Below are 23,621 nucleotides of genomic sequence, written 5' to 3'. Positions count from 1 at the left end.
CTTGATCTTAGATGTCTAGCTTCTACAACTGTTAGAACATAAATTTCCATTGTTTAAGCCTCCAAGCTGGTGGTATTTTGTTATGGCAGCCCTAGCAAACTAATACAGATGTTCTTGTGTTTTCTTCCCTCTTTTCCATTTCTTGGTTTTTTGTTCTACTTTCTGAGAGATTTCTTTGATTTTATCATCTGACCTTTTTTTTTTTTTAAATTTTATTTGTTATTTGTTTTTGTGAGAGAGAGAAAGCAAGCACCTGTGGGGGGTGGGGGGGAGGGGGGATAGCAGAGGGAGAAGCAGACTCTGCTGAACAGAGAGCCCAATGCAGCACTCAATCCCAGGACCCCAGAATCATGATCTGAACCAAAGGCAGACACTTAACTGACTGAGCCACCTAGGCACCCTACCATCTGAACTTTTAACTAATTTTTTTTTCATTTCTATCATATTTTAAATTTCCAATAGCTCTCTTTTGTTCTCTAAATGTTTTGTGTCATATTTACTATTTTTTATTTTATCTGAATATAGTAATAATAATGGTTCTGTTTTGTTTGTTTTTACATTACTTCCCTATGTTTCCTCTAATACACCATTTTGTTTATTTTGAATTGTATCTTTCATATTAGAGGCATTTCTCAGTTATTTGGTAATCCTTGGTTATCTGCCTATTAGGCGTGGAAAACGAAAACTTTAATTTTGAGTTCTAAGAGCCTATATGGATTTGACTATGCATACTTTGCTGAAGGATGATCAAGCTGTGTTGAGTTAGTTTCATCGGGATCCTTAGATCTCTTCTCTTAGGCTGGTCAGATTCCCCAGAAAAACCTTTTCCTATTGCCTGCTAGAAAACAAAGGCCTGGTTGCTAGCATTTTAAAAGTTAAGTGAAGGACAGAGGTCCTGGCCTGGCAAGCATATGTTTCATTAGTCTACCTATTTTCTGCATGGTATTCCTCCTTCAACTCTACCTAGTGTTCTCCAAAACAGAGACCATGTTTTTCCTGTTTTATTCCTTGGTGGTAAGTAAATAACAGGTAACTGCTTAATTATATTAATATTTCTTTTTAAAAGATTTATTTATTTATTTTAGAGAGAGAGGGAGAGACAGAGCACGTGTGGGAGGGGCAGAGGGAGAGGGAGAGAGAATCTCATCTAAAGCAGACTCCACGCTGAGCGCGGAGTCCAAAGGGGGGCTTGACCTCAAGACCCTGAGATCTCTACCTGAGCTGACACTAAGAGCCTGAGGCTTAACCAACTGTGCCACCCAGGAAACAGACTCTCAATCCGTCTTTGTTAGCTTCTGTCTTACATCTCCTTCCACTCATGTCCAGAGATTCCCCACAACTACAAATTCTTGAGACTTGGCGGGGAGGAGGGACGGTAATTAGCTTTGACTGCTCAGCTCTCAGAACTGCCCTATACCACCATTTGTAGTCCAGATTTCAAGATTTTGTTTTGCCTTCTCTCTCATTCTTCTTTTTTTTTTCTTTTTTCCCTTCATTCCTCTTATCCTTACAGGTTTATGCATTTTTGAAAGTTTCTTCACTTGCTTTAAAGGAGTTTTGGGAGGAAGCAAAAGTTGTGTATTCAATTCATTATCTTTTCACCAAAGTTCTCAATATGTTTTATGTATTTGCTTAATTTTGTTTTGTTAAATGTTATCTTACTTCAAACATACTTAGGGTAAGATTTTAAGCAAAGAATAAAAAATCCTCTGAGAAACAAGAGAAAAGCAGAAAGAAGAAAGCTAGAGTAATAAATTCAAAGGGCAAATTTGGTTTCCAGAGATCACATTCTGATAGCCATAGTTTGAAAAAGATCAAATTCAGGTGAGGGTACAGGGGACAAAAAAATCCTGTATTGTGACGTGAAGGATTTTGTAGGACGTGTGCTTTAACAAATCTCACTGGTTTCAACTACCTTTGGAAAGTAGCCTCAAGTCTTCTTGACTTCTCCATTTGTCAGTTATTTACTATTCAACAAACTGATTATTAGGCACAAGAAATGTTCACTAGGGCATACGAATACTAAGGTGAATAAGATACAGTCCTCAAAAATTATTAATATAGAACATGGTAAGTGTTACAATCCCTTAGCCACTATGGGAACATAGAGAAGAGAGTGACTAACCATCTGGAAATCAGCTGGCAGAGAAACAAAAGAAAAACCACGAAATGGTCATCACAAAGGGAAACAGTGGATAGCAGAGTCAAATCCTGCCAGGAAGTCAAAGGAATTAAGGGAAAGTGGTTGATTTACTAATAGAGAGGTCTGAGTAACTATGGTTGGAGAGGTTTCAGTGAGGATGAAATTCAGAAGGTGATGGACTGAGGAGCATATGGAAACAAATAGGAACTATCGAGAGCCTTTTCAAGGTTGACTTTTAAGGATAATACAAAAATAGAGATAGGCAGGATTAAAAATGGTTGGTTGGTTTTTAATAAGAAAAGTTTTTTCAAGTTTTTATTTAAATTCCATTAGTTAACATACAGTGTAATAGTTAGAATTTAGTGATTCATCGTACATACATATATCATACATACACACAATACCCAGTGCTCATCACAAGTTCCCTCTTTAATACCAATCATCTATTTAACCCATCCCCTGCCCACCTCCCCTCCAGTAACAGTTTTTTCTCTAGTTAAGACTCTGTTTCCTGGTTTGCCTCTTCCACCCATGCTCATCTGTTTTGTTTCTTAAATTCCACCTATGAGTGAGATCATATGGTATTTGTCTTTCTTTGACTGACTGAGAGGGAACGAGAGTGAGTGTGTGTGCACAAGCAGAAGGAAGAGCACAGGGCAAGGGAGAATGAGAATCCTGAAGCAGACTCCCTGCTAAGCATGGAGCCCAACAAGGGCTTGATCCCAGGACCCTAAGATCATGACCTGAGCTGAAATCAAGAGTTGGAGGCTTAAAGGACTGAGCCACCTAGACACCCCTATACCACATCTTTATCCATTTATCAGTTGATGGACATTTGGGCTCTTTCCATAATTTGGCCATTATTGATAATGCTACTGTACACATCAGGGTGCATGTATCCCTTCAAATCCATATTTTCGTATCCTTTGGGTAATACCTGGTAATGCAATTGCTGGATCTAGGGTAGTTCTTTTTTTTTTTTTTAATTTCTTTTCAGCGTAACAGTATTCATTGTTTTTGCACCACACCCAGTGCTCCATGCAATACGTGCCCTCCTTAATACCAACCACCTGGCTCCCCCAACCTCCCACCCACCCCCCTTCAAAACCCTCAGGTTGTTTTTCAGAGTCCATAGTCTCTCATGGTTCACCTCCCCTTCCAATTTCCCTCAACTCCCTTCTCCTCTCCATCTCCCCATGTCCTCCATATTATTTGTTATGCTCTGCAAATAAGTGAAACCATATGATAATTGACTCTCTCTGCTTGACTTATTTCACTCAGCATAATCTCTTCCAGTCCCGTCCATGTTGATACAAAAGTTGAGTATTCATCCTTTCTGATGGAGGCATAATACTCCATAGTGTATATGGACCACATCTTCCTTATCCATTTGTCCGTTGAAGGGCATCTTGGTTCTTTCCACAGTTTGGCGACCGTGGCCATTGCTGCTATAAACATTGGGGTACAGATGGCCCTTCTTTTCACTATATCTGTATCTTTGGGGTAAATACCCAGTAGTGCAATGGCAGGGTCATAGGGAAGCTCTATTTTTAATTTCTTGAGGACTGTCCACACTGTTCTCTAAAGTGGCTGTACCAACTTACATTCCCACCAACAGTGTAAGAGGGTTCCCCTTTCTCCACATCCTCTCCAACACACGTTGTTTCCTGTCTTGCTAATTTTTGCCATTCTAACTGGTGTAAGGTGGTATCTCAATGTGGTTTTAATTTGAATCTCCCTAATGGCTAGTGATGATGAACATTTTTTCATGTGTCTGATAGCCATTTGTATGTCTTCATCGGAGAAGTGTCTGTTCATATCTTCTGCCCATTTTTTGACATGATTATCTGTTTTGTGTGTGTTGAGTTTGAGAAGTTCTTTATAGATCCTGGATATCAACCTTTTGTCTGTAGTGTCATTTGCAAATATCTTCTCCCATTCCGTGGGTTGCCTCTTTGTTTTGTTGACTGTTTCCTTTGCTGTGCAGAAGCTTTTGATCTCGATGAAGTCCCAAAAGTTCATTTTCGCTTTTGTTTCCTTTGCCTTCGGAGACATATCTTGAAAGAAGTTGCTGTGGAAGGGTAGTTCTATTTTTAACTTTTAGAGGAACCTCCATACTGTTTTTTTTATTTTTGTTTTTCAAGATTTAATTATTTTAGAGGGAGGAGGAGAGGAAGAGAGAGAGGATCTCCATCAGACTCACAGCTGAGCATGGAGCCCAACACTGGGGCTGGATCCCACAACCCTAAGATCATGACCTGAGCCTAAACCAAGAGTCAGGTGCTTAACCCACTGAGCCAGCCAGCCCCCCTCCCCCCATACTGTATTCAATGAGAAAGATTAAACCTAACTTTTATGGGAAAAAGCCAAAGTAGAGGAAAAGCTGAAGATACAGGTGGAATGGGTATGACTGATGGGGAAAAAATCCTTGAAGAATCAAAAAGACTGAAGAACTGTTTTTAAACTGAAAGAAGTTTCTCTCTTAAACAGAAGAAAAGGGATGGAAGATACTGAGCAAACCAAAGCTTCTGTTTAGGTCTTCGGGTGTGGAGGTTTGTTTTCTCTATGAGATTACATGCAGTCATTTGATAAGAATGAGCGGGTTGATGTCAGAGTTAGAGGTTTGAGACTGGGTAAAATTTTAAAGTAACTAGGGGATAAAAAGGAGCGAGAACTTCTGGCAAGCATCTAAGGCTTCAATTGATTTGACTTCATTAATTTAGTGCAGGTAATCTGCGCAGTTATGGGTGCCACTAAACAGGCTATAGGGGGAAGGTTTGTGTCAAGTTATGGACCTTGGATAATAAACTCAAGAGTGTCAAAGAAAGCAAAGATAAAGGGATTAAATAAGAAATAAGCCATTCAACCCCAGAGGTCTGGATGAATACAATGAAAAGCTGTGGGCAAGCGAGTTTAACTTTATTTCAAAATACTTTTTTTTTTTTTTTTAATGTATCCAGAGAGAGAGCACAAGCAGGGGGAGAGGCACAGGGAGGGTAGAAGCAGACCCCCGCTGAGCTGGGAGCCCAACTTGGCGCTGGATCCCAGGATCTGAAGATCATGACCCAACCAAAAGGCAGAAGCTAAACCATCTGAGCCACCTAGGCACTCCCTAAAATCATCACTAGGGATGATAAGGTATTGGCTCCAAAAGCCGACTTCTCGGTTGTTCCGTATCCAAGTTATCCGGCGTGCCCTCACGGTAACCCCACCATCCCGCCTCCAGCGGTTTCCCGCCACCGAGGTCCGCCCTCTGCAGAGCCCCGGCCGGGCGCCTGCGCCCTTCGCGCGCCACCTCTTCGCGCCTGCGCACGGCGCCACCACCGCTCCTTCCGTTGGCCTCTACACCGCGCGGGACTAAACGCGCTTCCGGGACGCTGCCCGCCGCGAGGAGTTGGCTGTTCCTCAGCGCCGCGAGCCCCGGAGACTCGCCCTCACTCCGCCAGAGGCCATCCGCCTGGGCCCGCACGGGAGGAGCGGGGCCTCTGAGGGGAGCGGCGACCCCGCCGGCCCCCGTCTCTTTCCCTGGCGGCGGCGGCTTCTTCCGTAGGACAATATGTTCAAGAGAATGGCCGAATTTGGGCCTGACTCCGGCGGGAGAGTGAAGGTCAGTGCCCGGCACGCACCTCCCCTCCGGGAGTGGCTCTCAGGTTCTGGCTCCGCCTTGCGCTGCGTGGGGAGGGCACGGTGGCTTCCCTCTCGCGCCTTCTCAGCTCGGGTTCCAAACGGTGGTTTCTAGACTGAGAGCCAGTCAAAGCCGCTGCGGGAAAATCAGTGTGACTTTTGGCCGCGATTTGACCGCCTCTCAACCCCTTTCCCTCCCCTCCCCAAAAGCCAGTGGTGGCCTGGGGGAGAACTGGACGTTGTTGCCGAGGAAAAGAGCTCCGTTGAGGGCTTGGTGCTCTTCTGCCAGCCCAGGTCACCGGTAAACTGGGGGTGCCATCCACCTGATTGTGAGGGTAATAACAGCAGACACTGGATTCTGCGCTTACCCGTGCCAAGCACAGTAGCCAAGCGCCTTACCCGATTCTGTGACTCTGTCCTTGCAGCAGCTTTAGAAAGGCTTGCCCACATAACACGTGCAAATGCGAGAACTGAAGGAACTGCGGGGGGGAGGGGCGTAGAAAAGTTCAGAAAACTTGCCCGAGTTCATGATGTCCACAAAGCCCCAAAGCTTCGGCCAAGATATTAAGCAAGGCACGCAGAGAACAAACACTGGCCCGCAGATAGAGAACATTCAGTAAATGTGAGTTTTTTGTTGTGAAAGGTGTTCACGTGGAGCCTAACATAATGTTTGACACTGACCCATTTCTCTCCCACTTTCCTACATCCCCTGGCACATGAGTTTTTAAGGCAGGGCTTTCGAGTTCTTGATAGAACACCTGTTTTTACGCCTTCTGATTTTATATTTACTGCAGAAAGGAAATTTAAAAAAAAATCACGCGCGTTTGCACCAATCTAGTTACTCTTATCAGTGTCCTTATCAGTGTTACACTGTTTTTACATAATTTTGACTCTATGTATATACAGCTATTATGCACAGTGCTTTAATACCACATGCAAAGTAGAAGTTTTTGGAAAATTTCAGAAACTACCAAAATTTAATAAAACGGAAAAGATGTCAGGTAAAATTTATAGTACCAGAAACTTAATAAATACATATCTTGCCCAAACTTTGGGCAAGGTTTTGGACTGATCGGAAGGGGGTTGGGACATTAGCTTTTGGAGAACTTGGGGAACTTTCTCTACTTGTAATTGTGTAAGGTTCAAAAAGTCCAAAGTGATTTGAGGAAATTAGGCTTGTAATCTTCAAATGCTTTTCCACCAAAAATGTGTGTGAGTCCTGTAAAAGCTTTAAAGTTCGGGATTTCTCATTCTTACTGATTGTTATGTGGTTTTGTAGGCATCTTTTCCCAATTTAGATTAATTTCCTTCAGTGAGAAAGTCTATTGACAGATGAACCCCGTTTGCATCACGTGAGGAAATCCACTCAGCAACACAGTCATAGCTGCAGGATCTCTTATCTGTTCCCCACGCCAGTGCTCCTTATGCTCATTTATCCCTTCTTTCCTCATTATCCTTATGCCTTGAACGTGATGCCCCTTCTGTTGTTGCCAAAAGTGTCAAGTAGCATTTACTGTGATTATTTAAATTCTCATACAAACTGCTTGCTTTCTTCTGAACTAACTTGAGGCTAATAGGGACTGGATTTGTTAATTTTCCAACCAAAATGGAAAGTTTTTCCATTTGTTCACTGCTTTTCCTCTAAGTTGAGTACATTGGCACAGCACTTCTAATAATCTTGCTCTTTGATGTTCAGATACATTTTTACTGTTGAACAATTAGTCTCAAATTTCATGTGCAATATTCAGCGTTTTCTCCTTACTTGAAATTTTTTGTCTCCTTTTCGTGATAATCGGGCAATAGTCACCACATCTACACTTACCAGATGTGATGTGAAACATGAACTTACATCTCAAAACTTAATACATGAGTAATCAATTGAGAAATGTTTGCCCTAATTCTACCTAAAATCCTCTCCCAGACTTCCTTTAATATTTGTACTCTGTTTTGGAAAACACTGCTGTAAGCTGATAAATCAGGACATTATTACCATCAGGTGATGGCAGTCAATTGGCAGTCTTAATTCCCAAGGCTTGACTTAAAGTTTGTAAATAAAGAGCCTTTCTTCAAAACAAACAAAAAATCAAAGTATTTTACATGATTTAAATAGACATTTAAAAAATGGGGACATTGTAATTAATCTGGTGTTTAGTTACTTGTGTTAATATGAAGAGAATTGTCTGATAATGATTTGTTGAGAGAAATCCATGTTATAAATATAAATATATTTATATTTATATTTATATTTATATTTATATTTATATTTATATTTATATTTATATTTATATTCCTCAGCGCCGCGAGTCCCGGAGACTCGCCCTCACTCCGCCAGAGGCCATCCGCCTGGGCCCGCATGGGAGGAGCGGGGCCTCTCAGGGGAGCGGCGACCCCGCCAGCCCCCGTCTCTTTCCCTGGCGGCGGCGGCTTCTTCCGTAGGACAATATGTTCAAGAGAATGGCCGAATTTGGGCCTGACTCCGGCGGGAGAGTGAAGGTCTGGGTTCGAGCCCAATTATATAAATATAAATAAACTAATTATTTAGATTGCTTTCCATTCCTTAAAACAAGTTTTCAGAGCTCTTATTCTGTATATTTGGGTAATGATGCAGTATTAATTGGTGTTGAAATTATTTTTCTTTTAGGGGGTTACTATCGTTAAACCAATAGTTTATGGTAATGTTGCTCGGTATTTTGGAAAGAAAAGAGAAGAGGATGGGCACACCCATCAGTGGACAGTGTATGTAAAACCATATAGAAATGAGGTAGGCACTTGTTTCTCCTGTAACTTTTTTGAAGCTACCATTTGTTTTTGATTGAAGATAAATTATAATATTATAGATAACATTCTGGTTATAAAATTGTCACATTGTAGAAATGTCATCCCCCAGATGTTGAAAGAATAAAGTGAGAGTTGTCTTCACATAACTGTTAGTAGAAATCAATTTTCCAATAATGTTTTCTAACTAAAGTTATGATAACAAGAACCATGCTATAAACACAGCACATCTTCCAATCATTGTCTTAAGTTAGCTTCGTATTTAATCAGGTGTTTCAGGAAGGGTAGTTCATACTTTTTAGGAACAATTTAGTAATAAGACCATCAGGAAGGTGAAAGACAAACTATAATCTGGCTGCTGGTAATTTTGTTTGGCTGCTGAATCTCTAATGCCTGGAATACAGTCAGTACATAGTAGGTACTCGGCAAATATTCATTGAATGAATATTTGTAGATTTAAAACCGTTTAAAGTTCACACAAAAATTTGTATATGAATGTTTGTAGCAGGAGCATTCATAATAGCCAAAAAAATGGAAACAATCCAAGTATCTTTCAGCTGATGAATGGATAAGTAAAATGTGGTATATCCATACAACAGACTATTACTAGGCAGGAAAAAGAAATAAAGTACTGAAATGTGCTGCTACCACATGGAATAAATTTAGAAACATTATGGTAAGTGAAAGAAGCCAAACCAAAAGCCGTATATTGGATGATTCCGTTTTTATAGAATGTCCAGAATAGGGCGCCTGGGTGGCTCAGTTGGTTAAGCAACTGCCTTTGGCTCAGGTCTTGATCCTGGAGTCGGGGGATCGAGCCCCATATTGGGCTCCCAGCTCCATGGGGAGTCTGCTTCTCTCTCTGACCTTCTCCCCTCTTACGCTCTCTCTCACTGTCTCTCTCTCAAATAAATAAATAAAATCTTTTAAAAAATAAAAAAATAAAATGTCCAGAACAGGCAAATCCATAGACACAGAAAATAGATTAGTGGTTGCCAATGCATGGGGGGAAGAGGGATTTAGGAGTGAGTGCTAATGGGTATAGGGTTTCTTTGTGTATGATAAGTACATTATAAAATTGATTGTGGGGATGGTTGTTCAATTTTGAATGTACTGAAAACCATTGAAGAGTTACTATAAATGGGTGAATTGTGTGGTATATGAATATCTTGATAAAGCTGTTACCTAGAAAGACAAAACAGAAAACCTTCAGTGCTATTGCCCTTAGGATAAAGTTAAAACTATTGCGTTTTAGGGCCACCTAGGTGGCTCAGTCAGTAGAGTTTGTGACTCTTGATCTGGGGTTGTGGGTTCGATCCCCATGTTGGGAATAGAGATTACATAAAAATAAAATCTTAAATAAATAAAATGGTTTTAAAAGGCCTACCATGGTCTTTCCCAGTTCTGTGCCTGCAGCCTTATCCCTTGCTGTGTTTGCTTCATCATATACCCTACATTCCATCAATACTAGATTACTCTCAGTTTCCCAAAGGGACACTCTTAATTAAAATGTCTTCATTCACTCCTTCCCATCTACTCCATTCTTATTGTTACCTTGGGTCCAAGTTTAAGTGTATTTTCTTCTGAACTACTCTCAATCTCCAAAAATTAAATTAGATGCCGTTCCTACGAACTTATACCTATTGCCCTCCTAACACAGATTACATTGAAATGGCTGATTTTCTTGTCTACTCCCTCCCAATAAGGGCAAGAGTCTATTTACCATTGTAGTCTCTGGTACCCAGTATTGGTCATTTGTAGAAAAAAACGAAAGAAAATATTGCCAGAGAATCTTCAAATATGCTTATGAAAAGCTGCCTCAAAAAATGATGACAATATAATGTTACGTGGTCAAAGCAGATGTTAGTATATCATTATGACCCCAATTTTAAAAAAATGTAGATAATCATATGAAAAAAATTCGCAAAAGCAAGTAAAAAGATTAATGAACATTAGTGTCAAGTGTGACTGATTCAGTTTTGCATTTTATTTTTCTGCAGTGAAATTTTTTTTTGAAAAAGTCACTTGCCCTAGGAGTATCCCTTTATGTGTCAGAACTACTGAATGTGCTTCTGTGCTTCAAAATAAGATTAGGAAAAGGAGGAGTCTTATATCTGATGGTTTTAGGTTACTTAGTTTAGTTGACCTTAGCTTTACGTAATATAATTTTATTCTTTAAAGTTGCTTAGTTCTTAGATGTGCTTTAGTTTATATTCTTATTTCTATAAAATATATTGGAAATGTACTATTATTTTATATTTAAATATAAATTATTTATATTTATATAAATTTAATATAAAATTTTAAATATTTATATGAATTTTATTATGTATAATATATATCATATATAATATATATCTTATATATAAATCATATATAAAAATTTTAAGTCTATATAAATATAAATTATTTTTATATTTAAATAAAACATTAATATTTATATTTAATATATAAATAAGTGTAAATTTATTTTATTATTTATATTTATATACAATATTTTTATGTAATATAATACATAAAATATAGAGCATTGTAGAGATATATAAAAATGGGATTCGCAAAACAAGTAAATTAGGGATATGTACGTTCCTGTATATTACATTATGAAAGAATTCAACTCAGGCCTCCTTTGTTTAAAATAAAAACCAAACCTAGGTATAATTCACATTTTTTAGAAAATTATAGATTCCAGTAGGGATTAAGGGATACACTTGTCGTGTTGACCGCTGGTTGATATATGGAATTGTTCAATCACTATATTATACACCTGAAACTAATAAAATACTGTATGTTAACTATACTGGAATGAAAAGAAAATTAGATTCCGTAGTATTTGAGGGAAAGTATATTTTATGAAATTAGGTACAATGCTCAGTGTATTTTCCTTATAGTTTTTATATGTAGATGACAGAACTAATTCCTCTATTTCAGGATATGTCAGCATATGTGAAGAAAATCCAATTTAAATTACATGAAAGCTATGGCAATCCTTTAAGAGGTATAGTACAGTTTTTTGATTCATAATATAAAATTTATTTAACAAATTTAAAAAGATGTAGGAGACTGTACCAGTAATTTATAATTTATAATTGTTTTATTTTTTTTCTTTTCAGTTGTTACTAAACCTCCCTATGAAATTACTGAAACAGGATGGGGTGAATTTGAAATAATCATCAAAATATTTTTCATTGATCCTAATGAGAGACCTGTGAGTAATGATAATCCTTGTAAACATAAAATAGATTTTTGTAATTGTGAAAATGTAACATACTTAATGAATAGTTTGTTATATATTGACATTTTTATTCAGATACACTTTATGTAAGCTTATAGCATGGTGTATTTTGCCATGAGTTAAGGTTTTTCATTTTTATGGGAAGTACCTTTCAAAACTTATTTTTCAGTTATAGAAAGAAGGGATATAATGTGAACATTTCTCAGAAAGAAACCATGGAATCATGTGATTACCACAGCAGAAGTTTAAAATTCAGGGCACCTGGGTAGCTCAGTTGTTAAGTTTCTGCCTTCGGCTCAGGTCATGATCCCAGGGTCCTGGGATTGAGCTTACATTGGGCTCCCTGCTCAGCGGGAAGCCTTTTTCTCTCTGCCTCTCCCACCCCCTCTGCTTGTGTTCCCTCTCTCGCTATGTCTATCAAATAAGTAAAATCTTCAAAAAAAAAAAAGTTTAAAATTCATTAATATTATTTGATTATTAGTAATAAACAAGATGAGTCCATCTGCTCTTCAGAATGAGAGTATCTGGTTTTTATAGTTAAAAACCCTAGCAACAGTGTTTTTGCTTTTTTAAGTTGCTATCACTACTAGCAGCTTTATTTTATGCAAGAATTTTTATTTACAACCACTGATTTTTTTTCTTTTGTTCTCTTCTTACCAGATTGTTGCTTGATAATGTAAAAAGTCCCTCAAAACGTTCACTTTGATCCCTCAGCAGTTTTGTGAGGTTGAGGATATCATCATTTTAGAGATGAGGATACTAAGGTTCAGGGATAAAGTCATATGCTCAGAAACACAGTTAACTGTGGCAGCTAGTTTTTGAACCCAGTTTATTTGCATTCAGACCTCACATTCTTTGCATTATCCTTCCTTTGGACTAAAACTACTCAGCTTGTTTTGTTTGTAAACCCATAGGGTTACAACTCAGTTATAGCTCCCATTCCACTTGTGTGGTTGGTGTTTAACTCCAGTTTCAGATCATCACCATTAATTTTCATCTTGATAGATTCAGTGCATTCCTTTAGCACCAAACATTTATACTTTTATAATCAGATTACATTTTTAAAAGTGTATGGGCTTCTAACAGAGCTATGACCTGGGCCTGTAGTCAGAGAATTAGTTCCTAGTGGACTGCTCCAGAGATATTGGAGTTGTTTTTCAAAAATTCAAACTCCTAGGCCCCATCCCCTGGAGAGTCTGATTTAGTAGGTTTGGAGAGGGGCCAGTACCCCTCAAAATAACCCGTGTGATTTTGGTGCACAGTAAGACTTAGGACCCATAGGTATAGGCCATACTTCTCATACGTAGGAATTCCTTTAGGCAGTCTTTCAAATGAGTCTTGTTTGGGCTTGCTGTCTCCAGTAGAGAGACTATTGACTTTGTCAATTAAGTGAAAGATCCTATTCAGATCTGGGGTAGTTCTGGTGGTAAGAAAGCTCTAGTTTAGGGGCGCCTGGTTGGCTCAGTGGGTTAAGCCTCTGCCTTCAGCTCAGGTCATGATCTCAGGGTCCTGGGATCAAGCCCATATCCGGCTCTCTGCTCAGCAGGGAGCCTCCTTCCCCCTCTCTGCCTGCCTCTCTGCCTACTTGTGATCTGTCTCTCTGTCAAATAAATAAAATCTTAAAAAAAGAAAAAAAGCTCCACCTTGGACTTTTTACCGATAACTAACTATTCATATATTCATTTTCTTTTCTCCTGAATAACATATATAGCTCATTTAAATGTTTTCCATGTGATAAGGTTTTCAGATGTCCTATCATTCTTTCGTTCTTCTAGAATACTCGCAACAGACATTATATTCTATCTGGCAAGAAATTATTAAATATCCATTACTTGCCAAGATACTATTCAAGGGGTAGGATACAAAGATGAGATTCTGCTCCTGTCCTTAATGAAAATAGTCTATTAGGAAGGATAGAACCCAGAAATACAGCAGATGTTGAGAGAGAAGGAAAAGAAATCAGTAATGCTGTTAGTGCAGAAACTCTTTTTAACTTTGTAAGATTACCTGAATTCATTTTTACTTTGAGAATGTGTTGCCTTACTTGCCTGTTCTTCATCTGTCCTATCCATCACTCCCAATTGGAAAATACATCTCTGAAAGAAATCATTATATCATATAACATTGTTATGAGACAACTCTCAAAATCCACTCTTGGAAAGAGTGGTTATTGTACTTCTGCAGTGATTAATTTATTGAATAGATTTCCATATAGAGCTACACAGGCCTGAATTTTATCACCCCAAAACTGTGTCTCATGTTCTTTTAGTATAATGAAACCATTACACTTTTTTAATTGTGGGCTTTTTTTTGTTTTGTTTTGTTTTTAAGATTATATTCATTTATAACTGAGAGAGGGAGCACAAGCACAGGGGAGCAGGAGAGGGAGAAGCAGCCTCCCTGCCAAGCAGGGAGCCTGACTCGGGGGTTGATCCCAGGACCCTGGGACTGTGACCTGAGCCAAAGGCAGATGCCCAATGACTGAGCCACCCAGGCATCCCTTTAATTGTTGGCTCTTTTAAAATAAGTCATGATGTTTTATTTAAAATAATAAAGACAGAGAGAGGTAACATGTGATTTATTCCTGTTACCCAGTTATAGATTAAAAATCTATAGATCAAACCATTATAGATTATAGACCAAATCATTATAAAAGGAATGATTGTTCCTAAAAACCAAAATGCTGAACTTGGGTTTTTATTCCTAGAAATATCTTTGTGTCTAGTTTAGGCATTTTCATTGATCTAAGAATCTTCAAACACCTCTTAAAATTAGAGACATTTGTCTTGACATTTTTCATTGTCTGCATCTACATGAATGCCTCTAAGTGTCTGAATAATAAATTCAAGGAAGGATAGTTTTATGATGCAGTTTTAAATCATTCATAAATTATAAAAGTACAGTATGTACATGGTTTAAAAAAAGATTTTAAAAATAAAAATACAGGGCACCTGGGTGGCTCAGTGGGTTAAAGCCTCTGCTTTGGCTCGGGTCATGATCCCAGAGTCCTGCGATCGAGTCCTACATCGGGCTCTCTGCTCTTCGGGGAGCCTGCTTCCCGTTCTCTCTCTGCCTGCCTCTCTGCCTACTTGTGATCTGTCAAATAAATAAATAAAATCTTGAAAAAAAATAAACAGGGGCTCCTGGGTGGCTCAGTGGGTTAAAGCCTCTGCCTTCGGCTCAGGTCATGATCACAGGTCCTGGGGTTGAGCCCCGCATCGGGCTCTCTGCTCAGCCAGAAGCCTGCTTCCTCCTCTCTCTGCCTGCCTCTCTGCCTACTTGTGATCTCTGTCTATCAAATAAATAAAATCTTAAAATAAACAAATAAAATAGATTAAATAAATAAATAATACAGGTCTCCTGCATGAGTTTCTTAGGGCTGCCATAACAAAGCACCCCAAACTGAGTAGCTAAAAACAACAGGGATTTATTCTCACAGTTCTGGAGGGCAAGGTATTGGCCATGCTCTCTCTAAAACCTCTAGGAAAGGATCCTTTCTGGCATCTTCTAGTTCCTGGTAGCCCAGAGGGTTTCTTGGCTCTGGTGGCATAACTAAAATCTTTGTCTCCATTGTCGTCTGGCTCCTCTCCTTCCTTGTCTCTGTGTCTCTTAGGAGGACATCAGTCATATTATTTTGGTCTTAGCTAAAACTCTCATCTTAACTTTATTACATCTGCAAAGACCTATTTCCAAATAAGGTCACATTTACTAGTACTGAGGCTTAGGGCTTCGGCATATCTTTTTAGGGGATACAGTTCAACCCATAACATCTTTCTCCCACCTCTGGCCCCTTCCCTAGGAAAACCACAATGATTGTTTTCTGTTTCTCTAGAAAATACTCCCATGCATCTCACATATTTGAATCTCCAAGTTCGGATTTTTCAGTTTTCAATAGTACCTGTCACTTCGTTATGTGATGACAAATGATCCTTTTTCTTCATTGTTTCAGGCTTTTTTCATTTCTCTAGAGGAATTTCTTCAGAAATAATGCCCGAGAAACCTTCAGAGCCATTGCTACTGAAAATATCTTTATTTTGACCTCATACTTGGTTGTTTGCATAAAAACATCTAAATTTCACAGGAGGATGTGCTGTCTCATGTCTGAGTGATGGGAGAAGGAAGGTTAATGGGCCCTGCCACCACACAGCATTCTTGATTTCTGTACTTGTCGACTTTGGGCTTGGAATCCCCCGTCTCCTCTGGTTCCAACCTGTAATGCTGCTTTCTGCCTTGAGTTTTCATGTTGTCAATTTCTCTATTACGGTTTGTCCACTTGTGTAGTCTCATCTCCATTCTGTCTACTTGAGAAACTCGTTAAATTGTCTGCTTTAAATATAGCAATAATGCATGCTTCTTAGAATTATTTAAGCTAACCTTTTGGAAAATTCTTTGAGGCCTCTGGATTGGTTTCTGCAACTTTAATATCAACTCTGCTGTTTTATTAGCTAGGTTTTATTTTGCTCAAGTAATCACACATTGTGCTGCAAAGCTTTTCCTTTGATGTCTTATTATACCTGTTTCTGTGTATTTTGAAGACATGTTGGTTCTACCAAAGTGAATTATCATTGACAAACTTGTTTATTAGGTTATTTGTGTAATAATATTATAGATCACCAGAGAAAATAATCTTGCCTTCACTGAGCATTTTAGTCTTGGTTATTTATTTTGAAAGTGTCAAATCTTTCCTCCCCCTGTAAATTTATAAACTTTAATCTTGGGCAGAATAACTGTAAAAGTAATCTCATTTCACTTGTGTAAGTAAAAAAGTTAATCTTAGTGAATTTCCAGTTTAATTTCTATAGTTGTATTTCATGTTATTTTTCTACATAGTTACTCTGTAGAGATGTTTTCTGACATCCATACCCGCCCTCTTTAAAACATTCATGTTTAGTAGATGTGGATGGATAATAATACCTAATAGGAAAATAAAAGTACAGAATAAAAGTACAGAATTTGAGTGATTTGCTGCACAGTAACTTGTAGTTGAGATAAGATCTTGAATTTGACATGTTAACTAATTCTGCTTTCTAATTCAGTTACAGAAATCATGATGTCTCACAATGATGAAAACCATTGCACAGATGTGACATCTATTTTTATTTCACAGGTAACCCTCTATCATTTATTAAAGCTGTTTCAGTCAGACACCAATGCAATGCTGGGAAAAAAGACAGTGGTTTCAGAGTTCTATGATGAAATGGTAAGAGGATTTTATAATGAGAATTTTAAAAGCATTTTAAGTTGTAGAACTTTGAAGTTATTGGGCTTTTTTTCATTCTATCCCATTAGATATTTCAAGACCCAACAGCAATGATGCAGCAGTTATTAACAACATCTCGCCAGCTAACATTAGGAGCCTATAAGCATGAAACAGAATGTAAGTGCCATGAATTCATAATTAATCCTGAAATATAATGTATTCTATAATGGTGAAAGGATTATGGTTAGTGACTATTAAATTTTTTCTAGGGATATATAAAGGTAAATTTTTTAGGAGTTAAAAAAATATATGTATTACTATAGAATCTCTAAGAAGGATGTTTTAAATTGTTCACAAAATAGCGTCTCACATTCTCTGAAATACCGTCTTTTATTCCCTAATCACATTTTAGCATAGCTTTCCATTAGTTTTGCTTAACCCGTCAGTCATTTTCTGTTTACTAGTGCTTGCTAATAAAATCTGTGAAGAACCTTGCAGAACATAATTATAGTTGACCCTTGAACAACACCAGGTTTAGAGCTGCTGACCACCCTCCTCTGCTGCACCCACTGATGGTCAAAAATCTCTGTAACTGTTCACTTCTCAAACACTTAACTACTAATAGCCTACTCCTGACTGGAAGCCTTATTGATGAACAGTCAGTTAATACATATTTTGTATATTATATATTTCTAGTCTTAAAATAAGATAGAGGAAAAAATGTTAGTCATAAGGGAAATACATTTATAGTACCGTACTGTATTTACTGACCAAAAAAAAAAATGCATGTATAAGTGGACCCGTGCAATTCAAACCCATGTTGTTCAAAGGTCATCTGTATACTTTTGTATATAGTAGTATCCCCTATCCATGATTTTACTTTTCGAGGTTTCAGTTACTTATGGTCAACAGCAGAAGCAGGTGATCCTCTTCCTGACACATTGTCAAACGGTCATTGGTAGCTTAATGCTCTGTCACAGGGCTTGCGTCATTCACCTCACTTCAGCTTACTACTTAGGTATTTTATCATATCATATCATTACAAGAAGGGGGAGTACAGTACAATCAGATACTTAGACCACATTTATGTAACTTTTATGACAGTATGCTATTAAAATGATGATATTTTTATTAGTCATTGTTAGTTTCTTACTGTGCTTAATTGATAAACTTTATCATAGGTCTGTATGCAAAGGAAAAAGCATAGTGGATATAGAAATCAGAATTATCCCATGGTTTCGGGCATCTACTGGGGGTCTTGGAATATGTTCCTCATGGATAAGGGGGGACTACTGTACTGTGAACTAGTTTCTCTCTCTTTGTTTACCCTATGCCATTTCACATAGTTTCAGATTAATGCTGGGGTGGTGAATACTAGAATGAGACGTTGATAATTAGTCATGTTATATTTTCCCTCTAAGCTGACATGGTGTCAGAATCCCTTATACATCTCTCCATGCAGCTACTGCCAGTCATTTGCAGTTGGTATTCAAGATGATACCTATTTGCCATCCTTGTGTTAACATTTGTGTCACCATTCATTCAGTTCTTTGATCATCCATTAATTTGTTTACGGTATATATTGAGCACCAGTTACATACAAGACATTAATCTAGGTTCTGAAGAGAGAGCCGTGTCCAGACCAGATAAAAATCCCTCCTTCCTAAAGCTTACACTCTACTGAGAGAAAGGTAAAGACTAAATTAACAAAACAGTAAAGTGTAAGTTAGTAATTAGGTGATAGGGAGAAAAACAGGAGGGTAGGGAACACCTTTGGTGGAGTTTATAGATCAGGTCAGAGAATACATTTATGAAGCGTATTGAAAGTTTATAAAACATTACTGCTAACAAATTCATGGAGATTTGCTCAAGCACAGTGATCCAGCTAATCATAATAATAATTGCTTCTACAAGGAATAGTTAGAATAATAGTACACACTTAATGAGGGCTTACTGTATAGTAGATAAGTGTTTTACATTTCTGAACTTCTTGAAGTATGGGTATGACAACCCTAGGAAGAAGATGCTACTGTTAGCCCTGTTCTGTGGGATAAAGGCCCTAGTGCATAGTGAGATTTAATGACTTGTTTCAAATCACCCAACAGAGCCAGGATTTAACCTGAATCCATGCTGTTCTGTTTGTTCTATCGATAAGTTGTTTTATCTCTGTGTAAAAGCCTTACAGTCTGTGCTTCTAACCAGTAAGTTATATTGGCTTTATAAAAATAATAGTCCTCTTTGGATTTGTTTACTCTAAATTGAGGCTTAATTTAGAAGTTTAAAACAAATTATTCTTCTTTTTATAAGCATTTAATATATAGGAAATAGAAAACTGAAATAAGCTAAAATAAGTTTTTTTTTTCCTTACAATCCTCATTGCGAATTAGGTCTTCCTCCAAATACATCGTGCCCTTTGCAGTCTTATGATTGGTCAGAAAATAAAGTGTAATGACTAAACCAAACAACAAGAATCTCTATCTGTAGTGTATGCTGTCCTTTTGACAAATAAGTTGGATTAGGTCTTCCTGGCTAGATTTAAAACTACCTGTTAACTGTTGTAATGACTGCTTGTTGTTTCCCAAATTTGTATGTGCTGTTTCCAGGGCCTGAGATGTCTATTTCATCCATCTAATTCCTTTCTCATTCTTTAAAACTCAGCTCGATTTTACTGCTGCCAAGAAGTCTTCCTTGATACACACACCCTTTCACACTGGTATGAATCCAGTCTGCTCTCATAGCTCCCTATGACACTGTACAGCATTTTCCTTTCTTATCTATTGTCTACCTCACCCCAGCATCTAACAAAGTGCCTTTCACATCAGGCTCCCTGCTCAGTGGTTGGTCTGTTTCTTCTTCTCCCTCTGCTCCTGCTCATGTGCTCTCCGTCTCAAATAAATAAATAAAATTAAAAAAAAAAAAAAAAAAAGGAAAGAAAAAAACAGCAAAGGAAAGAAAGACAATCCATACAAAGGGAAGGAGAAATTGTCTCTCCTAAACATAAAAAGATTGGCCCACTTCAGTAGGAAAAAGAGAAAGGCAAATTAAATATACCCTGAAATACCCTTTTTAACCTTTCAGGGTAACAGAGACCAAGAGATTGATACAGTAGGGAAACAGACATAATGCTAGTGGGATTGGAAAGTAATAGAACCTTTAAGAGTTATTTGGCATTCCTTCAAAGTTACAAGTACATATAGCCCAACAATTGTACTTACAGGTATTTGTCCTACAAGTGTACTCATTATCCCACAAATATACTGAAATAATTATAGCGTATACCGTAGCATTGTTTATGAAAGAAAAAATGGAAATACTGTGTATGTCAAAGGAGACAGATTAATGAGTTATGTATGTCCATTAGGTGAAGTCACCTGCAGCCATGAAAAGAATGAGACAGCTGTAGGATACGGAATGGGCTTTCAGACATAATATTAAGTGAAGCAGCAAGATACAGAGTAGTGTGTAGATAGTATGATACCACTTGTTTTGGGGGTTAAGAAGAAATCACACTTAGATGTGTTCTTGTCTATGAACAAAATATTTCTGGAAAGATACCAAAGAATCCCCAAACTGATTATCTCTGGGAAAAAACACTGATTGGTGTTTCTGGTGGGGGTGGGGGGGCAGAGGTAGAAACTTTTTTCATTATCTACATTTACAGCCTTTTAATCTTGTATCATATATAGGTACTCCTCTATTTTCAAAAATAATTTTCAAAGTTAAAAGCAGTGAAAGAAATTACAAAGAAAAATAATTGTTTTGGCAATATAAAATTTTACCTGTATTATAAAATATATCATAAAAAGAAAGTCACTGGCCATAAACAAAATAAATAGTATTGCATGTTTTTAATGTGCTAGATGCTTTACATTTATTACTTAATCCTCAGATATTCTCTGAGAAATACAGTTTGAACTGTACCAAATCGAAACTAGATTGAGGGAGACTTAGGAAATGTCAGCACTTAGCTAATAAGGGGCCAAGGTTGTATTTGAACTGAAGTCTTTGTGATTTCAAAGGGTTACCCCCCCACACACCAAACCATGCTGCTTCCAATTAGTGCTCATCAAAAGTACAGCTGTGGGGACACCTGGGTGGCTCAGTGGGTTAAAGCCTTTGCCTTCAGCTCAGGTCATGATCTCAGGGTCCTGCGATCGATCGTGCCCTGCATCGGGCTCTCTGCTCAGCGGGGAACCTGCTTCTGCCTCTCTCTCTGCCTGCCTCTCTGCCCACTTGTGATCTCTGTCTGTCAAATAAATAAATAAAATCTTAAAAAAAAAAAAAAAAAGGAACAACTGTGCTTTCATAGTCATCAGCAGCAATTACCTGAAATGTCCACAAGAGGGAAATGCTGGACAAAAAGTAGGCATTTTTCTTTGTAAAACATAATACTACACTATCCAAGTGGGATATTTAAATAGTTGTGTTCTATTTTGCAGTAATGATACTTTCTTTAGTAATTTGTTATGTGACCAGCTAGAATGTTTTAAATATCATTTAGTGTTTCTCTGTCATAATTGTAGTTCGGAAGGCATTTTATGTACCTAACAGTGTTCTAGATACTTTATGTACATTAATTCATTTAAAATTTTTGAATATAAGTATTCATATGAACTAAAAATGAAAGTTTACAGGTCTCCTTACTAAGATGCTAAGCCCTCTTTACTCGCTGGTCATTAATACCAGTAGGAGTCATTCCACGAGCACCAAGAAAATAGAAAACCTCAACTAAGAGCACATTATCTCCAGAACTTCTGTAAAACCATTAAGACTAGTTTGGGGGAAAGAAATAGGTCATAAAATATACTAAATGAGACAATTAAAACTAGAAGTTAAATATTAAAAATCTTTTTCAAATAATATGAGGTATTTATTGTAATCCCATTATAATATATCTCATCATAATGAGAAATGAGCATAGAAATAATAAACTTAGAGTGGCACAGCTAGTAAATAGTACAGCTGGAATTTAGACCTAGGTGGTTATTGCTATTAAAAAATAATTTTATAGGTATATAAATGGGTTTGGGCATCTGGGTGGCTCAATTGGTTCAGTGACTGCCTTCAGCTCAGGTCATGATCTTGGGGTCCCATGATCCAGTTCCACTTTGGGCTCCCTGCTCAGCGGGAAGCCTGCTTCTCCCTCTGACCCTCCCCCCTTTCGTTCTCTCTCTCATTCTTTCTCTTTTAAATAAGTAAATAAAACCTTTAAAAAAAAAAAAAAAGGGATTTGTTTTACCAGCATGATTTTGTTTATGTAAGCTTTACTGTACATACATTTAAGAACACTGTGTTTAGTTATCTCTTCTTATTGGCTGGATGTCTCTTGGATTATATGCCACCTTATTTCCAAATTAATATGTATGTGGAGAGAAAAACAAGGACATTATATCTTAACGTCTTAATTGTGAAATAAATTGTGAGTGACCAGAATTTCATTCTCAGTTGTAGAAAGTGTCTTAGATTCTCTTGTGAGAGTTTAAGACTTTCTACTTCCCTCCCTATATTTAATGTATCTTAAGTTGTTTATATTTCATCATGGAAACTGACGTAAGGAAATGCCATATTTATTACTCTCTGACATACCTTAGACATGTGAGAAAAATGAAAATGTTCAATAAAAATGTTTTCCTCAGTTGCAGAACTTGAAGTGAAAACCAGAGAAAAATTAGAAGCTGCGAAAAAAAAAACAAGCTTTGAAATTGCAGAGCTTAAGGAGAGATTAAAGGCAAGTCGTGAAACTATAAATTGTTTAAAAAATGAAATCAGGAAACTTGAAGAAGATGATCAAACAAAAGACATATAAATAGTTCTAAGAGAACTTGCTGGTAAGCTAAGCTGAAAATATGATGGACTTTAAGGGAGAGATGGACTGCAAATGCCATGGTGTTTCTTAGAGAAACGACACATACAGGTGTTGACCACAGATTTCCAGCAATGGGGGTCAAAGGATTTGTACTTTTCAAGCAATCTTTAAGGTGAAATAGATGTGGGTAATAAGAATGAATGCTGTATAGGCATTTATCAACCCATTTTGGGGTAACTCTAATGATGTTAAGCACAATTTAAAAAGAATTTTTGCATTGTATATATAGTTTATCCTTTTGACAGGCATCACAATTTCATAATAAAGTATAAGTTGTACAAATTTTGTACTTTCTTGGTAGAAATAGATGGTAAATGAACATGTGTATTTAATTTTTTAAGTTCTTACCTGTCCCCATCCTAACTCTTTTGTATCGGTTGTATCCACTGCCCAGTAAGTACTTAATAAATGTAGTTTACAGATCTTGTGTCTGCCTCTGGTTGTGTTTCTTCCTCTTTGATGAACCACCTGTATGTAGCTCTTATTATAATTAATGTATCTCCCATTATACTGTGACCACACATCTCTTACTGGCACTCACTGTAGCATAGACATGGCAAACATCATATTTTGAGTATTGTTCTGCCTCACTACCACAGTGTCATTTGTTTTCATGTAGAAAAATATTTAATCCCTCATATATTTTCCAAAGATACATACAAAGCTGCTATGTATCAGCTTCCTATATGACCCTTAATTTCTCTACTTTCTCCTTAGCCTCCTGTTCAAATCCACATAGTGAGCCCTATACTTTTGGACTCATCTGATTGGAACCTGT

The 23,621-nt window shown here is 37.5% G+C and overlaps 1 protein-coding gene across 2 annotated transcripts; it reads left to right on the top strand.

Annotated features, from left to right (window-relative positions):
- Positions 1 to 5,484: 5,484 nt before the first annotated feature.
- YEATS4 (YEATS domain containing 4) lies at positions 5,485 to 23,266 on the top strand. 2 transcript variants are annotated; one of them, XM_032854846.1, is made up of 7 exons: positions 5,485 to 5,750; positions 8,409 to 8,528; positions 11,474 to 11,540; positions 11,656 to 11,750; positions 16,885 to 16,977; positions 17,067 to 17,154; positions 22,614 to 23,266. In XM_032854846.1, the coding sequence occupies exons 1-7, from the start codon at positions 5,700 to 5,702 to the stop codon at positions 22,781 to 22,783; spliced, it is 684 nt and encodes a 227-aa protein (XP_032710737.1). In that variant the 5' UTR covers positions 5,485 to 5,699; the 3' UTR covers positions 22,784 to 23,266. The 2 variants fall into 2 exon arrangements, with proteins under 2 accessions (XP_032710737.1, XP_032710736.1); XM_032854845.1 differs by lacking the exon at positions 5,485 to 5,750 and adding an exon at positions 8,147 to 8,260.
- The last annotated feature ends 355 nt before the right edge of the window (positions 23,267 to 23,621 follow it).

The sequence above is a fragment of the Lontra canadensis genome, unplaced genomic scaffold (genome assembly GCF_010015895.1).
Source record: "Lontra canadensis isolate GAN:19392208 unplaced genomic scaffold, GSC_riverotter_1.0 scaffold9, whole genome shotgun sequence".
NCBI lineage: Eukaryota > Metazoa > Chordata > Mammalia > Carnivora > Mustelidae > Lontra > Lontra canadensis.
This window is presented reverse-complemented; position numbering and strand designations above follow the sequence as displayed.

Excerpts from the sequence above, each read along its gene's own strand:
- YEATS4 (XM_032854846.1), top strand. The coding sequence starts at position 5,700 with ATGTTCAAGAGAATGGCCGAATTTGGGCCTGACTCCGGCGGGAGAGTG. Across the intron at positions 8,529-11,473 it reads TAAAACCATATAGAAATGAG|GATATGTCAGCATATGTGAA; the intron begins GTAGGCACTTGT and ends CCTCTATTTCAG. Across the intron at positions 11,751-16,884 it reads TTGATCCTAATGAGAGACCT|GTAACCCTCTATCATTTATT; the intron begins GTGAGTAATGAT and ends TTTATTTCACAG.